Genomic DNA, 19,468 nt, shown 5'->3' with positions numbered 1-19,468 from the left:
GAGAGCAAACTTTGTTTCAGAGCTTTAGAGGTGGCCAAGAACACTTCCAGCTCAAGTTTTGCCCCAGCCACGGGCTGGGTTTAAAAACGTGGTGTCAAGGCGAGAGTTAGAGGGATTTCCCCCAGGTTCACAGCTGGGACAACCTGCTTTGTCCTAAATGTCTTGTGCCTAAAGACTTCCCCAGTGCCCTCTTCCACAAAAATCTGCACAGCTTTCAGCAGACCCAGCTGATCTGTACATCTGTTGGGACAGTCTAGATTTACTGTTCAGTGATCCTTACTATATATAATATAGTATAACAAATATATAGTACTATATAGTACATATAGTGTGTATATATATAGTATATATACATATATATAGTATAGTGTGTATATATAGTATATACACATATATATAGTATACAGTGTATATATATATACACAATATATACACACTGTATAATATATATACACATTCTCTCTGTATATATACAATATATATACACTGTATGCTCTATATAGTGTATATATATATATATAATATATAGTATACTAAATATATAATTAACTATACAAATAGTTAATTTGTATACAAATAGTTAATTAATAGTTAATATATAATTAACTTATACAAAACACTGACCTGACCCTGCAGCAATGACAGGTCTAAGGGACATTTCTCCTTATAAAAGAATCCATTTTTATAATTCTTTACAAGTATTGGTGGCCAATATGTACTGGATTCCTCCAAAATATAAACCACTTCAAGATACTGTAAATTGCACCAAGGAAAATAAAATTGTTTCCAGTTACTGCCTCATCTATTTTTGTAAACTTCTCCCCTGCTGCAGAAAAGTCTACACAAACTATGATTAATTTTCCCATTCCTGACTTTACTTACATGTGCATTTCCAACAAACTTCAGAACAGTACACATAGAATATTTTCAAAAACAGGCCTAGGGTAAAATTCTGAAAAATACATAAAATAATCAAGCTAAAAAATAGGGGAAATATTTTCATAGTTTCTGTCAGTTTATAGTAATATTATTTAGTTTTAGTACAGCACAAAATATTATCTACATGTGATGTAAGTGCATCTAGTAGTACACAACAAAAAGCAGGAGAAATCAGTTCAATTTCTAGATATCACATACACATAAACACAAATAATAAGCAAACTAGAGACATGTAAAATATATTTCCGTCTACTACAAATTTGGCCTTTTCATAATCTGCAGCCCAAACTCTATTACAAGCTTGCCATTTCAATCCAGACCTTTGACTTCCACAAAAAGGCTTTAGGGAAAAACTGTTTATATTTAGAAAACGCTTTAAAAGGTAAAACTATCATGGAATAATATTATCTTTATCTTAGTAGACTAGTCAGACAGTTCAAACTGAAATGGCATTTCATACTAAGCAATAATATCTCTGTTTGTAAATGGCATATGGGGCATTTAGATCACTGAAAACCAGGGATTAATGATTGCAGATTTCCAGTTCTTGGGTTGACAGAGGGGATTATCCTCAGGGAAGTGACCCACACGGGTTTCAGAGGAACCTCCCAACCCACAGCTGGCACTGATAAATAGTGTGACACATTGCATAGTGCATGTGCATGTTGATAGGAATTGTATTTAACAGAGGATATCCCAGCAGAGGAGGGTAGGAAGAAGCCCCACAGTCTTACAGACACTTCAGCTGAGGAGAAAGCAACTAGGATTTGTATTTTCTTTCAGCCAATAAAGGACACGACTGTTTAAATTTTCAGACAAAGGAAACAAAGATTTGCTGTTATTTTCCATACAATTGTATGCTTTCACCTTTACCCACAAGTGCCCATGTTCCTAACCACTGGAATTGTGACCAGCTGAGCAGAGACTGCTGAAAACAACTGACTTGCTTTCAAAGCCTTTCTCCTGCCCTCTGATCAGTAACTCTTTCTTATGAAGATTTTCGTGAGCACCCTTACTGAGCAAAGTAAAGGACAGAACTGCTGCCACCTTGGTGTCTGAGGCCTGTTTTGCCTTGCAAGAAATAGTAAAAGTATTATGTCTCTGAAAACAAAGACTTGAGGTCACACAGTAAAACTGAGCATAAAAAAAATTGCAAATTTTTGCTAAAAGCATCCACACAGACACTTACTGGTGACCCGGTGTGTTCAGTATTTTACCCAAGTGTGAACCCCCTGAACACTGAACTAAGGAAACTGCTTTGTACCCCTATAAAAAAATAAATATTGACAATTCCAGAGTCACAACTACACTAAAGAAAAAGCAAGGTGTGCAGTACATCAGTACATGCAGCCATTACCTCTTCTGTAAACTGCTCTGGGATTGTTGGTGTAGGCAAGTTGCAGCCCTCAGCAGAAACTCTTAATGGAGAGCATTTAAAGCAAAATCTGCTCCAAATATGTAAGGGACATCTTACAGCTGAAGAATAGGAATATGTTAAGAGAATTGCAGTTCCTAAGATTTCTGCTCTGAGCTTTGGTTTGGAACATTCTACTAGGTAAAGCTAAGATCTGTGCTCAGAATAAGGCTCTGTACTCAAAAGGTAAAAAATGGGATGGAATTTATGAAGTCAGCCCAAGGCCAAGTGCTGCCCCACCCCTGGGAAATGAGGAGCACACACTGGTCTCAGGTACCAGGCAAAGGCATCCACTGGGCAAACTGGCAATCCAAGCTCCTGGCCCCAGAGCTGCCTAAGGTTGGCAGGGAAGGATTTGAAGCACAACTCACAACCTGCAGTTCATGCTTTTCCCCTGATCCTGGGGCCCTTGAGCACCAGAATAAGCCCAGGGACTGCATGGATTGTTCTAGGAGACTGCACCACCTGGTGACCTGAACCCCTCAGCTCTGCTGTACCGAGAACTACTCACATCAAAACACCACCACTCTGATAAACTAGATACTAAAAGGTCTCCTACTTAAGACTTGGGTTGAAATGCAGGTTGGGATGCTGATAGCTTTGAACCTGGTATCCAGGAATTGAGTGAATTCCATACTAAATATCCTCAAATCATGGGAACCACAGGCAAACTGTACATTTTCAAAAGCTCACACAGCCAAAGGAAAGAGAACTCCCATTGCTAAGGAACCTCTTGTGTGTCTGGTACTCCAGGAGTGTCAAATCAGTGTTAAGTAAATTGCACTGTGTTTAAAAGCCTTTTTCTGTTCTAGCTGTTTACAGTTTTCTACTGGTAAATATGGAAAAAAAGATGAGTGATTTATGAATGCTCACTTTAAAAAGTCAAACAACATATTAAAACAATGCTTCATAGCACAGGGAAATGGAGTTAAGCAGACCACTTTCACAATGATTTCATGAAAAGGAAATGCATAGATTTTTGACAGGGAAAAAAAAAATCTGAAGATGAAGAGAACTGTGTGTATTAAATGTTGTTAAACCTTTATTTGGCCTAAAGCAAAAGATAGAACTCATTCTGTCAGAGATCTGAAAGAAAAAATCTAAAGAGACGAAAATCACAGCGTTTCAACCTCAGTAATTTCGCTTTACAAACATCCCAAGATGAGATTGAGTGAAGCCCTCTACCCAGCTACAGCCTGAAAACCACTGCTATTTCCAGTCTCTGTTAATATGAGAGTGGGTAGTGCTGATCAAACGACAGAAAACCAATTAAGGAGCAAGATGCCTCCTGCTGTTTTCCCAAGGTCTCTAAATCCACTGCTCCCAGGAACAGTAAGGAACCCCTCAGGCCTAATGGGTGGCACTTGCTCAGGCAATTGCCCTGACCCGGGTTGTGCAAGCAAATAAAGAGCCCCTGAATTGACTAAGGAGTGTCAGAACAACAGTAGAAAAAATTGGCTGAGGGAGCAGACCAGCAGCTGCAGGAGCATCCTCAGGTGGTGCTCAAGGAGGATGTATATTTTAATTTGTAGCCCATTTGCTGCAGAAGGACAGAAGTTTAAGACATGCCATGGAGGACAATATGGCAATCCAAGCAAAGAAAGGGAAAACAACTTTTCTGTATTTCTGAGAACAAATAGCTGTCTCTACCATCACATCATTGTTTTACTATTACCAGCTAATACAACAGCAGACAGAAAGTGCAGCTGCGGTCCACAGAATATTTGGCATTTCTGGCCCAAGCATAATCCCTCATGTAATGAAAAACCTATTTCTATTTCTGCATCCTCGCTACTCTTCATACTGAAGAGCCTTGCGTCTGTCTCCCATTTATTGAAGCTTATTCTTCATCTAGACAGCCAGAGCTGGTTTGTATTAGAAATTAGGTTTTAAATCACTATTTTTCTATTATTTGTTTTAGGATTTTCAGGAAGCCTCCAGAGGTGCAGAAAAATTCTTCTTGTTGGAAAAGACCCTAATACTCTTCAAGAAACAAGCTCCAAATCCCTAAACCTTTCTTTAAGACCTTTGATGTTTTTAAGGTTTAAATTCTGGCTATAAAGACAATAACGTTACAAGAGAGTTAAAGTGACAAAAATGTAAAAAAAAAAAAAGTTAAAACTCCCCCTGCAAGAGTAAGACTAATCAGAGCCCTGAGCTTTTCTTAATGAGCAGACTCCATTATGGGTTCTCCTTTTGCTTTTCTCATGTGGTTGGAGTTTTGCATTTCAGTGATTAATGGAGTCTCAAGATGCAGAAGGGGATATATATGAAGAAAAAAACAACAGGTGAAATAAATTTTTGGCTCAATAAATCTTACAGGCCTAAATTGCATTTCTTTTCTCTTGATGCTCTCTGCTACCTTGTGGCCAGTTTTAACATGATTCTGTATTTTCAGGTCCCAGCTCTGCACCACATTCTTACAAATGGGCACAGGTTTTGCCTTAGAAAAGCCCCTGGATGCAACAGGCACACTAACCCATTACTGGGAATACACAGGACTATGATGCATTGCCTATCTCTGGTAACTGTTACTGTGCCTGTTGTGAAATTGTTTAATTTCTCTTTCAGTTCAAAGTTATTTTGCATTTTCCACAGACCAGCAAAGATGTCACAAGTTCATTTCTACTCCTTATATTACCCTGGGACACTTGCTAGGTACTCCTGACATTTTTCCAGCATCCATTAATTTTCTCAGCATATCAAGTACTATTTATCTCTCCTTTAAAGCTTTTAATAACTGAACACAGAAATTCTCTAGTGACAATACAGTCTGACAGAAGGAGTATCCCTTTCCTTCTGCAAAAGAAAACATGACCCTCACAACTCCAATTCCAACTGTCAGGAGCAAAACCTGGGTTTGCTGACAAACCACCTGCCTTGGATCAAACTACCTCCCTGAGAATTACACAGAGGTTTCATGGTTTCCATATTTAGGAGGCAAAGTTGTAGGACAAGGATCCTAATTGAAAATTTGGAATTCTGTTCTTCAGACTGCACAGAATTATTTCAGCTACACTGCCAAATCTCTTGATGGCAGTGGGATGGTTTTGGACTTGTTGCTACAACTGCACCAAAGTCAGTTTATGTGAAGTTGGGATCCTGAGGACAAGCAGTAGATGGACAGAGCCTTCTGACCATCTTGTGCAATTCTTCATCCTCTGAGCCCTGCATTAGCTTTATGCAGTCACCTGCATCTTGCAGAAAGTAGGAAGTCTCTTGCAGGAGAAATAAGTAAATTAAAGAAGAAGATGCAAATATATAGAAAATGCACTATTCTTGCAGTTCTGTGTTTTGTATCATGCTCAGATTTAAATGAAACAACTGTTAACACACAGGGACAAGCATCATATATGCAATAGACTGACCTTTCCAAGCATCTTGTCTAATCCAGGTTGATTCCTGCAAGGCAAATAACATGCCACAGACACAGAGTACACCTTCTCATCCAGCCTGGGGAACCTATTCTGCCACACTGGCATCAGTATGTGAAAACATCTTCTGTCCTGTGACTTCTCTCAGAAAGTATTTAGTAAGAAAAATGTTGGAGGGAATCAGCTGATCAACCAACCAGCAAATTAAAAACAAAAAAAAAAAGCTTAAAATTAAATTAACTGCAGCACTGTTATGCATTATGTATATTACCTTTTAAAAATTAAACATGACACAGAGGGATAAATCTGGACATCTCAGAAAAGAAAACAAACTAAACCCAGAGAGTATTTACAGTTTTAGGTGAGGTTCTGTAAGATGAACATTAGAGAATGAAAATCATTTTCCATTCAGAAACTATACTAATACAAATGCTTGCCTTTTCTAGTAATTATTTAGTAATAGCCAAGATAAAGACATTCATATTGTCTCATAATCACACAGTGGGGCTCAATAGTGATTCTCTCATTATCAAATCTGCTCAACATACAAGTCAAAACATGATTTTTCTAACCAACTACATTCTTCATTTTGGCATTGTAATTCAAGCTTCTGATGTCAGAAACGATTATGAGAAATTAAGTAAGAGAGAATTAGCTGAATATAAAGAAAGTATACATGCATCAGTCCAAAAAGGAGCCTCTCCTTCCTACACCCATTGCTCTAATAAATAAAACAGGTTTTGGCTCTTCTGTACCAATCATGGTCAGATTCTGTTCTGGAAAGCAGACATTTATTCACACTCAGGGAAAGAACTACATGTCTCAGGGCTTAGCACTCATCATTATTCAGGCAAAAATGCCTCAGATCACCAGAAATGGGAATAACTCCTTGCAGTGGTACAAACTGGGGACTGCCAGGCTGGGGAGCAGCTCTGTGTGAAAAGCCCGGGGGTCCCCTTGGACCAACAGGAGCCAGGAATGTGCCCTGGCAGCAGCTTCCTGAGCTGTAGGAACAGAAGCATGGCCAGGAGACTTGGGGAGATGATTCTCCCATCTGCTCAGCCCTCATTATTCTGCTTCTAGAACAACTGCATCCAGTTTGGGGCCTTCCAACACAACAAGGACATCAATAAACAGGAGCAAGTCCAGGGAATGTCTCCAGGATGGTTGGGGGCTGGAGCACCTGCTGTGGGAAGAGAGGCTGAGGGAGCTGGGTTTACCCAGCCTGGGGGAGAGAGGGGAGCTTCAAAGCAGCTTGTTGGTACCTGCAGGTCATCAAGAAGATAAAGCCAGGTGCAATCTCTGTCCCTAGAGGTCTTCAAGAGCAGAGTGGACATCAGAGATGACCCAGCTTTGAGCAGAAGGCTGGACAAGAGACATTGAGAGGTCCCTTCCTACCTGAATTATTCTATAACCTTGGAAACCTAAATCTTGTGTGCAGAATTTGTCCCGGAGATCAGACAGGTTTATCATGGAAGATGTCATTTCTCCTGTTTATAACAATACCATCAGGTGAAGGATTAATAACAAGGTACAGCATCCTGTGAATATGCTGTGTTAGGTGTTCAAAGTCACTGACCTTGGCAAGCCAATGACTTTATTACTGGACACACAGAATATATAAGATTGCTGGGAGTAGTGACACGAGAAGGCAGGTCAAAGTGTCATGCAACAAGACTACATGAAATTAAAGCCTGAAGAAGCTAAGGCTGAAATGAACCTGAAAACTATTTCTTAAACACTTTTTAAAACACTGAAAGGAGATAATTTCATCCCATTATATTATATGGTGAGTAAATTTTTCTGTCAGTTCATAGTGATGTGTCATTTCTCTTGCCACTGTTCAACTTCCTTTGCTCCATAATTTCTGTACTCTATTACCTTGTCTTATTATTTTCACAAATTTAATTTAATTCCAATTTTTTATTTTGTCTTCCCTCAAGTTCCTTGAATATTCCTTGAATAGTGTCTTGTCTCTTTAGTACAGTTAAGTATTTTTTGTGGCTTTTTTCCCATGGCATTCATAATGGTGTTGTAAGAGCTACATCAGCCACTTAAAAAATCCATGTGACATCTTTCAATCTGCTATTACCCCATAGAGCAATGGATATATTTCTAAAGGCAAACATGTACTTCTGCACTTAAATGAATAAAATCCATAAGCACACTAAGTGCAAAACAACACAATGAGTCAACACAGAAACACAGTAACAAATAATCAATATAAATGAATCCATAAATGATCAACTGGTGATCTCAATCTAAATAACTGCTAAGAAAGCAATGTTTACCTAGGAAGAAATGAGACATTTTACTCTGATATTGAACATTGACTTTTCGGAGAGAACGACCACAGGTTTATTTGATAGTTTTCTTTGACTTGGCATTATATTAGCAAAATTTAATCTTCAATATCCTTTATGCTTACCCTTCCCCTGAAAAATGGCCTCATCTCAGTTTGTTGGGCTAGGTTATAAAGCATGTCTCACTAAAATATCTCAAAGCTTTTTCATCATTTTTGCCTCTGAACTTCCTGCAAGACTCGTTTTACATCTACTTATCTCTGCTATCTCTTTGCCCTGACAAGACTTCACACCCGTGATTCTGGGATTAAATCCTAGACTACTAAAAAAATCCATAATATTCAGTATTTGCACTGATGAAAGTGAGAATAGGCTCTGTCACACAGATATCATGAAACCCAGCCCTTTCTGGTTTGTGCATGGTAGGATGCCAGGGCACGTGAAGCAAAGCAGGTACTTCACATCTGAAAGAAGGAAAAAGAAACCATCTCTGAGGGAGCTGTTCTTGCAGCTTTGACTAGAAAAAGCCAAAACCTCTACTGTATAAATAATAACTGCACTACTAAATTACTAACTGTAAACACCATCTCTCTAAAAACAGCTTCTGGGGAGCATTGCCAGCATGGGTGAAAAATGTTGTCTCAGACCCATCCTAGACTGTGCTGTGCAATATGCATTAACAAACCAAAAGGGGCCCTGAAAACACGCACCCAGTAACACAAAAAGGAATATGTTCTATGATCCCCTCTGTCTCCTGGCTCTTGCCAAGGTTTCTGAGCATGTTTGACCTGGTGGCTGAGCAGGAAGGGTTTTCAATTCCAAGAGCTAAGCGCGTGGTGGCACTTTGTGAGTTATGGCAACATTAATCTCACTCTAGTTTCAAGTGCTGAGGTTTACTGTTTGAAAATCTGTGACAAAGACAAAGAACTGAACAGGCTACAAGACTGCCCCTTCACACCCAAATCCTCCAGCTTCCACTATCCCTGAGACCTCTGCTAGGCAAAACAAGAGGTACATTGGGTTTTCTTGGAACAAATCTGTAGATCAAACTTTTATTTTTGATTCAGGGAAAGCCCAGAAAAACTATACCCAAGTAATTTCATATCCAAGTCCTCCTGTTCGTTGTGGCATTAAACATATACTGCAGCTGGAGTATCTTGTCTCTAGGAAAACTGTCTCCTTCCCCTAATGAATCTCTCACACATTTGGACTGTGGAATAGGGACACTTGCTAGGCTAGAAAGCCACATCTAAATTTTCCTGGAGGCAGGCACCATGATTCCCAGCACTAGCACATAGTTTTCTTACAGAATGGGGCCAGATGCTTTTCCCTAAAAGGCTCCAAAGCCTCTCTTTTCAGAGGCAGCATCAGATAAGCTTATCGAGCTACTACTACGCTTTTCTCTCTCAGATTGACTGATAGCAGTCAATAAGAATCACTGAATGTGTGACATTTAGAATATGACAGGCATATTCTAAAATTTAATTATTGCCCCTAAGTGACACCTATTTTCAATGCAAATTTAAGAACAGAACCTTCTGTCATCAGCTAATCTTGCAAGATGCAGCACTCGCTGGGTTTACATTGATTTCGAGTGAATCTGATCACAGTGATTGGCAGCCAGATGCCCTCTGCCTCTCTCAGGTGCCAGCTTTGCATGATTTTCCCTTTTTCAGCCTTGCTTTCCAAAATGTCTAGCATATTTGATTTCAGTCAAGTCTGGACAAGACAAAGTCAGTGGTTTTCTGACTCCACGAGGGAAAAGCAAATGAAACATAAGAAATGAAATGAAACTTAAGTTCCTGTTTGTCAAAAACTACTCAAAGAGAGAAAAAAATTATCAATGGGTACATAAGACAGCCACTTCAGCAACCTGTGTTGATGAATCCTCATTTATGGAATCAGAGTAAGAAAGAAAACTGGACTTTTGAGTGGCAGAACTCACAAAGATGAACAAACAAACTTCATCCAAGCACTTACATTAACAAATATCTGCCTCGTTTGTGGGAATAAAATAACTCAGGTTGATATCAACACCTGAAGAATAAAACTTTATGCAAACTGTGGTATGTACATATTTGATGAAGAGTAAAGATGAGACCCCTACTTCCAAATAAGAAACCCCATAAATTTTGTTGTCTGACTGTCATAGAAACAAATGAATACTTCAGGGAGTACGAGAGGAATAATTACATAAATTAACCATTTATTTCCCTGTACTGTCTTATTTTTCAGGTTTTAATTTCAAATATATATATAGGGAATAAAAAGAAAAAAGACATTTTCATTTGCTTAATTAACTGCCAGACCCTTTGGCAATTCAGTCCTTTCTATGGCACTGAAGTGAATATATTATTTCAAGTTTATGCAGAAACCTGAAATTTATCTTAAACCTCATGTGTCTTTAAGGTCAAATAACACTGAGGAATAAATGACTAATAACATTTTCATGTGTAACTTAGTCATTAGAGATGTAGTGCAAGCATGCTGCTCTCATAATCTCTCTCATTTTTCTTTCATTTTTCCTGCATCTTCTTCAAAGTGATAGTAGATAAAATAACATCAATACTCTAAAAGTTACAGTATGAGTATCAAGATATTATTTTCAAGTGAAACATCTTTAAACTTGTTGCAGGTCTTAATTTCTACAGGAAATAACAGTTTGTTTGTTTTTTTTTCTCCCCACAGGAAAGTCTAAATACTTTAAATTACCATATTTTTAATGTCTGACATGTTGATGGTCAGATGTTCTTTGATGCTCAAAGATAGATTGACAGAAATCAGAGCAGTGTAGGGGCTTATAAAAATGTGGTATTTACATTTGGCAGCAATTACTTTGTGAAAAACACAAGGTGACTCTTTTTCTGCTCCTTCTTTCTTCTTTTTTATATTTTTCCCCTCCGAGTTTGGCATGAATCAAAAGAGCTAAAAACTAATTTAACATGACAAATGCTTTCATCACTCCCTTAACCTCTGAAGTGAACACTCTGACAAAGACAATATGTGTGGTATATGCTTTCCTTTTGACACTTTATAAATTACTTTCTTGTAACTGGGTTTTACCACCAGCCCAATATCTTCAGGATGTCCTAATTTGAATGACTGCTTCTACATTCTTCATATGTCACCTCTGGATAATAGGAATAACTCCTGGGCTTTGTGAAATGGCACAAGTCTCAGAGAGGATTGTGGAACAATTTTATTTCCATCCTGCATGCTGGAATTTACCAAAAAGGTTGTGCAATTCTAGCAACTAATACTCTGCATTTCACTCACATCTGGCTACTGAAGAAACAGGGAGAAGTGATAAATCTGGCTTTAAATACACAGACAACTTGTGTATACCACGTGAAGGGAAAGTTAACTGAAGTAGTTTTATTCCTATTCTCTGCTATTAAAAGCAGTATAGCAGTCAGCAATAGAAACATCTTAAAATGCTCTTTTCCATATCTGATTTTTTCCCCCTCTGTCCTTTCCTTTAACCAAAAAAAACCCCAAAGTCACTTGATTTATTTTCAACCTGGTATATCTGATCTGTGTCAAATTTCTGCAGAAACCTTGCCAAGGAACCCAAATACAGAACAGGATGTCTAAGATGGCAAAACACACACAGAACCAAGGATATTCTGCACAAACAGATGCCTTCTGACAGTGAACCAGTGCAACCTGCAGGAATTTCTCCCAGACATTAGTCAGGACAGTTTTCAAAGCAAGATTTAGGAAAACTCAGATAACAGTGATACTGACTGGCCCACAAAGCAGGAATCTATCTAAATAGCTAAACTTCAATGACAATATTATGATCTAAACAATCAATCTGTATGTATCTTAAAAAAGAAAAACAAACCCCAAAGTTACCTTCTAACAGGGCATATTGCCATTATTTTGACAAATGCTTACTTCTTAAAATCTCAGTGGTATCTTTATTTAACATCAATTATGTAGTGCGACAAAAACTTCCAAAGGTTATTTGCACACTATGATTTTGTTTTGAAAACTTTAAACATACTGCCTTTTCATTTCATTCATTGTACTTTTACTGGTGTGTTAGTGGAAAGGCAATAAGAATGCCTAAGTTTTTTTCAATATTTATTATTTTCTATCTGTTATGAGATTTATTTTTTTTTTTTGCTTCTCTCTATAAATCACCCTCACTAGGAATTTTTTCATGCCCCCCATAATCTTAGGCTGTTCTCTGAAATCCTGTTTAAACGTGAAGACATCATGCTTTTAATGACTTATCCATATCAATTATCTCATTTCTTTTATGACAGTACAATCCACTTATAAATCCTGAAGCCTATGAGAACTTCAATGTACTCTTTCAAAAGAATTACCTCGTATTTGCCATCACTGCCTTTTTCATTTAGTCCTTCAACAATCTAAGGAGCAGAATCATCCTCTGCAACCTTTGATGACTTTTTCCATACCTATTACTTTGAGGTAATGTAACCCCAGTGATACAACCTCTGCTATGGTGGAGAGCAAGAAATTTTCTCTGTGGACAAGTACACCAGAAAAACATTACCAGCACCTTTAATGCCTCTCCTTTTTTCAAATAAGGACATGATTTAGCACCTTAAGTCATAGTGCTGGAGAACAGCAAGGATTACTTTATAGCTGATGGTCTTACACCTGCTCTTTGTCATCTGGAATGAATTGTATGAGTTTTTGCTGAGAGTGAGGGAATTAATTTAATAAATGGCCTAACTAAAGTACGTCCCTTTTACCTAAGGCTATGCAACTACTTTTTTGGTTTTTTTCTTTTTTCTCTTTTCCATCACTTTAAATTATGATCATGGTGGATCCATCAAATTTATTCAGAGGATTAATTTCAGCTATTTTCTGGTTTTGACATATTCTTTCCTGTGTATGGCATGAAGCTTGTCAGGTAACTTCTCACTATTTAATCCTTGAGCCAACACTCTTCCTAAACCCTGCTTTGTTGTGTTCACTACCAACTCTATTGTGCTCATCATTCTTTCAACAGAAGACCTCAAAAACTTCTGTCAAAATAGATCACTTATGTCATTATCCTGAAATGATACATCATTCCTCAATTATTAAGAGTCCATATATTGCTGTATGTTCTCTCTTGTAGTATATATGAAAGTGTATAAAGCAATAACCATGTTGAAAAGCTTTGATTTGGATTACAGTAACCTAAATACCAAGGAAAAATACATTTCATAATCCATCACTTCAAAGTTATGCACATGATTAAAATGTTCAACTTGCAGAATATCATTTCCCATGTGCATAATCACTCAAACAGGGAGCTGTTGTATGATAACTGTCAAGTTCAATGAATCATGTGCTTTCCAATCTTTTCATTTATGTATCAGACTAAGTCTGTTATTCTTCTGAGACTTTCTACAGAAGAAATACAGAAAGATAGTCAGCCCTGCAGTACTGAGTATGTTGGGATGAAGGCCTGGACTAAACAGGCAGCAGCAATAAAGTAGTCAGTTCTTACTATTGTATATATTAATTACATTTAGAAGCTCAGTAGTACGAAAAATGGGGTTTTCTGAGAAAACAGTGTCTATCCTGAAGAGTCAAATTATATGGGATCAAAAAAAAAAAAAGAAAAAGAACAGAGAGAAAGTTCAATACATCTTAAGAGGTCTTTTGAGTGCTATATATGAGTATAGTTTCAGAGATGAAATAAAACCTACACACAGCAGGTCTGGAAAGTATTAACAGAAAATATCATCAAGCTACCATAATTTTGTCATTTACTCAGAGAAGAGAGCTTGTGCAGCATGTCACTGTCATCAATGTATTGTTGAAGGCACTGGAAAAGGTACAAAACACACAGCTAGTTTGTATAGACGCTCAGAGAAACCTCTACAACAGCGAATGAGGGGGATGTCGGGGGAGGAAATCAGAAACAGTTAAATTAAAAAAGACAGAATATCAGAAGCACATTAAAAAAAATCTCAAAAAAACACAGAAAGAATTAGGACTTGATACCATCACTACTAATATATTAATCGTGGGAAATAAGAACAATATTTAGAGTTTCTATATTTTTCCTTACAAAACTAAAGATGTGTGGAATATGGAAAATAACAGCACACAAAATGGAACTATCTAATGATTCAGATCTAAAACCCCGGGATTTAGGCACACAGACCAATATAGACAGAGAGCTACTAATCAGAATGATTTTGTGGTTTTTATCTAAAGGCAGCATGTAATGGCAATATCTGAATTCAAATGCCACTGTTACTTATGTGGGTTCACTGACTACCACAATGCTTTCCAAATATTCTTTAAACGTATGGTAGCACATCAAGAAGTCACTAAATCACTCTGTTTGGACCACCTATGAGAGGTGCATATCTGTCACCTAAAGTTAACACTGCACATTAAGAATCCTGAATTGAAGTGGAAGAATTCTCGTTTCCACTGCTCTTATGACAGTGAACACGACTTGACCATTTTATTTTTTCCTCATTAATCACTATAAGGAATAATAATATTCTTTGCTCATTAAGAACACAAATCTGTGAAACACATTAACTGCCCTTTTACCTGCTGAACTTTCACTTGCTTACACAGCCATGGGATTTGACAGAGAAAACACAGCCTTACCTATGAAATAGGCCAGCAGGATGGCAAGCAGGACTGCAGCAGCAATTGCAGACAAAGCAGCACATTTCCAGCTGCAATACTTGGAGGGTTTTTTCAGCTTGAACGCATTCCTGGAGAATGTATTTCTAGGTAACAGTCTGGGAGGTGGAGTATAAACCGTTCCTGAGGTCAATGGGTAACCGGGGGAAGAGCTGCTGAACAGTGGAGTGGTTCCAGAAGATGTCTTAAACAAGAAATGCCTGCAAAACATAAAATGGAACACAGTTGAAAATGGCAAGTCCTGTAGTTAAAGAAGAACATCTCCTACTCCTGTTCCACTCCAGGTGCCATAGCCTGTTGAATTTAACTGAAAAGGGTTTTGTATGAAGAAATAGAGATGAAAATTCTCATAGCCTTTCTGCTCCCAGAGCTTAACAACTGGCACTACAATACAGTGTCAGGATATCTTTCTTAATCCTTTCTGTAATTAGGTGCAACTTGACCACATACTAGCTAAAACACAGCACAACCAGTGAAGTGTCTGTGAGTTCCCTGTGGAATCCACCACCCAACAAACATTCTAGGAAAACATTACGAGTCTCATTTACACTCTTGGCAAAAGCCACCAGCAAAAACACACTGAGCAAACCCCATAGTCCTGTAAGAAAAGATCTTGCCAGAATTAGAATTAGCCATGATTTATTTTTTTTTAACAATACACAGGTTTTGTTTGAACAACTAAGAAAATCATGTGACCGAGCAGAAAAAAAGAGGACTCAACTGCCCGTACATTTGTTAAGAAGAAAATAAAGGACAGAATATACTCCCTAGTAAAATCTCAGGAAATGCTGTCAACACATTCCAGACAGAGGAAATGGAGAAAACAAACTGTAACACTGGTTTCTTTAGATTAACTTCTCAGAGTCAGGCAGAACTAACTACAAGCACGTTCTCAGTAAACAATAAAAAGAGAAGCACAAAATAAGGGCAGTGGTCTTCAAGAAGGCCACTTGGTTTAAGACAGAAGAGCTCTGAAGATTTATTCCATTCCCTCTCCCTTCACAGCTCTGAAAAACAAGTGTTTCTTGGAATCAGTCAGAACGAAGACACTCAGTAATCTCCAAACTCAAAATCACAGCCTAAAATAACCCAAGTCTTACTTCAAATGTAAAATATGTTTAACATTTTTATTCAGATACAATTCAGTATGTCGCTCTCAAACCACCTGTTAGAGCTTTAAAATCCATGTCAGTCACTGTTTATTACAGCAACAATTTGGAAGTTTGAAGCTGAAATGTGTTTCCCAAGTACTTTTCCCAGCCCACAATCATGCATGTGCCTACTGTCAAGCACAGATTAGTGCATACTTATTTTACAGAATAGCAGAAGTGATTTTAAAGTATATTAAAGCATTTATTTGGAAATGAAACCCAGAGTATAATAAATTGCACAGAACTTGCATACAGGTAGAAGACAGTAAAAGGAAGGCTGGTCAAGTTTCACAGTTTATAATTAAACATTCCCATTTGAAGACAGCCTCTGAAAGTATAGTCTTTTCTTTAATGAATTAATTAATAAACTCTATTAATGAACAAGAAAATAATTTAGTTTGACACTGCCTTTGTTAATATTGATTTTTAAACTCCAAATGACCTTGTACATCCTTTACAACAGTAACCAAAACCTAGTTTTTTTCAAAAAACATTTCAGTCACCAAAGACAACGGTAGTATCCACTGTCCTAACTTTTTCCTTGTGCTTTGGAGACTTCAGACACACAAGTATGCAATCAAACTCAGGTAGATTAATACTAACCAGTTACTTAATAGAAACATTTTTTTTTGTTTTTTGTTTGTTTTTTTTTTTAACAAATAAGGCTGCCTTTTTTGTCCTTATCCCCAAGGTTCATGAGAGGTTAGAATTGCTTCTTTTCTGCACATCGTACATGATCTATGAGAAAACACAGTAAAAGCAAAAGCCAAAAGGGTTCCCACTCAAAATTACCCAGCCTTTTAAATTAAAAAACACACCTTCCAGTTACACAAAAGCAACAAATAATGAAAGTCTGATTTCTTGAACACTTCATTTTAAATGTTTCTTTACTTTGCAACAGTTCAATTAAAATAACTTGGGAAAATGATGTTATCTTGCTGGTTGTGTCACAGTGGATCTATTGACTATTCTGTTCCTTCTGCCTGGTTAAACCCTGACTAGCACCTGGCAGCAGAAGCAGGTTTGGTCCATTCTGCTTTGCTCTTCTGAGTTTGGAGCACAAGACCATTTCCATGACTGGACCCAGGGATTGAAGGGACATGGAGCATGAGGAAGGAGGGAAGGACAGAAGAAGGAGAGACCTGGTGAGGCAAAGGCTTATGGATTTTATTCATTTAACCTCATCCAGGTCAAACCTGCATCTGCCTCAGTCCAAGATCCCCTTCTCCTCCTGAATCCTCATGGCACGAGTGGCATTCTCAGGTTGGGACCTCAGGGTCTACCACAGTTCTTATGCTTTTCCTGCCCAAAAGCAGATCTCATAGAATAAAACTGGAAATTGCTGTCCTTGGAACTGTCTTTATCTGAAATGTCAAGGTTTATAAACCCAGGAATTTCATGTCCCCTTTAGCTGAGAAGGTAGCTACAGTACCAGTGGAAATTTTAATATAAAGCATTGTTAAAGTAAACTCAGATATATAATGAAACTCTGCTCCCATTAAAATTGAATTAATGAATATCTAGATATGCTTTAATAGAACATGTCAATCATATACCGTTTCATGTGAGAAGACAAAAAAAAAGTAGAACAAAAAAATAGTTCCACCATGACCCACAATGAGATACATTAAGTATATAAAGAAAATCAAAACACTTATCCATACAAACATGATCTTTATGATACTGTTAAAACTAATCAGAACTTGGTAGAGCAAAAAAGGCTGACTGAAAAGGATACAAGGAACAGTGCCATTCTCAAAGCAAAGAACAAAAAAATGTCATTGGAAAGACCTTGAATTTTTTCATACCCCTGAGTCCTACCCATGTATTTTGAAAGTTGAAAGTTCCCTGACTCCCTATGAGGACTCCTGACAAAGTGGTAGCCATCAGAAGAGGGAACAATATCTGCAAGTACACAAGTTCTGCTTTCAGAAGTTTAAAAAAGACATTTAACTAAAGACGTGTTAAATATCCACTAAGCCACTCTGGAAAAGTGACACTGCATCCCAAAGCTGGAGGCCAGATTAGCAGATACACCTTAAATTATAGCAAAGCAGAACAGAAAGACTGAGAACACAATGGACAAAACACTTGGACCCCCGGAGTTTTAAATAAAGATTCAGCTACTAATGGAAATAAATTGACTTGTCTCAACTCTATCCCTAAACCCAATGATCTATAGCCATATTTTTATGTGAGATTTGACATGCTCTGGTACAACCAATTGTCTGTGGGCTGAAGCTGCACAGAGAGAACATGAGCATTTATCAACATTAATTACAGCCTCACAGCAGTAAGGCTGGGAGCATCGTACAATGTCTGCTTATGAAAAGAAATGATCTGATTTGTACCAGTTCACTTAATTTCAACTACGTTCCATATAAGAATTAAAAAACCTGTATTGTCTGTTTTACCTGTTCACCCATCAAACACGATTAAGAAAAACACATTTTCTGCCTCACAATTAGCATTAGTAATTTGAATTAAACTGGGACTAATTCTCTGGTTTGAAAACATGAGAGTAAATTTGCTGAGTCTCAGCCCAGTCTCCCTAATTTCTGCAGATCAACAAGACAATCCTATACTGAAAAAAATACAAGATATGATTGTCAGCATGCAGTGATTTGGTAATTCAAGTGTCCTTGAAAAGCCACAGGAGGAGCCTGGGTGCTGCTCACAGAACACAAGTGACGCCTGCAGCTCGCTCCGTGGGCTCTGGGGTGCAGGATGAACCCCCTTTGTTTTCAGCAGTGTGAGGGTCACACAGGGGCACCTTATCACTGACATCAGGAGAAAGGTGACATCTCTGAAAGTTGAAGTTGCAAGGGGACATTTGTCCACCGTTCTGTGCACTAATGGTAAATGGAAAAAGCTATATTTTGCTTTCTTCATTAATTCAGAGCTCGCTCTAGCATTTATTTTCCCACAGGTCAAAAGGACCTCTGGTGCTCAGGGAATAGTGGTCTGACAGAGACTGTATTAACTTCCATATTCTTTGAGAGAACAATCTTTTTTTTCCCCTCTTTTCTGGCCAGATTGTCATGGCAGCACACTGTAAGAATGAGTGGAGAAAAAAAAAGGGGGGTTGTGATGAAAAACTGTAATAGAAAGGAAGAACAAGACACTTTCTAACATAAATTGCTTCTTTCCCGCCTCATACTATCCTAAAATTATTCTGTATTAAAAAAAAAAAAGACATACAGAGAACTGTAATGCTTAAATTGTCTCTTTTTTATAGCTTTCATAGGGTTTTCATAGTAATTAATAAATAGAAAAGCTACATGCCAAGATAATAGAAACAGTTCAGTTTAGTTGTTCCAGGACTTAAAAATATCTTCAAGCTGTGGTAAAATCACACCTGTCTATAATTTTATTGGACATTTATTCTTAGAAGAAAAGAAACAATGGAATATAGAACATAACGTGCTGGCTTTCATTGGGAGAAAAAAAAATCTTTAAGCTTCAGAGTCCTCCAAAAAAGTAGCCATGAGTCATTTTATGTCAATGGAAGCCTCAGAGTGGCTGCCAAATTCAGACAGTGAAGTTTTATGGCAGCTTTCTACCTTCCATACAAAAAGAAACCCAGACTAAAGAAAACTATATGTTATGCAAAAATGAACTCTGAGTGGTAGACTGGTGCAATCTTTG

General features: G+C 37.7%; 1 protein-coding gene across 1 annotated transcript in view; it reads right to left on the bottom strand.

The window, feature by feature from the left end:
* Nucleotides 1-19,468, bottom strand: part of TENM2 (teneurin transmembrane protein 2) — a 489,523-nt gene that overhangs the window by 148,841 nt on the left and 321,214 nt on the right. The window contains 1 exon segment of the mRNA XM_029960226.1: nt 14,631-14,869. Within this exon segment, the coding sequence (XP_029816086.1) occupies nt 14,631-14,869 (239 nt within the window).

The sequence above is a fragment of the Manacus vitellinus genome, unplaced genomic scaffold (assembly GCF_001715985.3).
Source record: "Manacus vitellinus isolate BGI_N305 unplaced genomic scaffold, ASM171598v3 scaffold_25_pilon, whole genome shotgun sequence".
NCBI lineage: Eukaryota > Metazoa > Chordata > Aves > Passeriformes > Pipridae > Manacus > Manacus vitellinus.
This window is presented reverse-complemented; position numbering and strand designations above follow the sequence as displayed.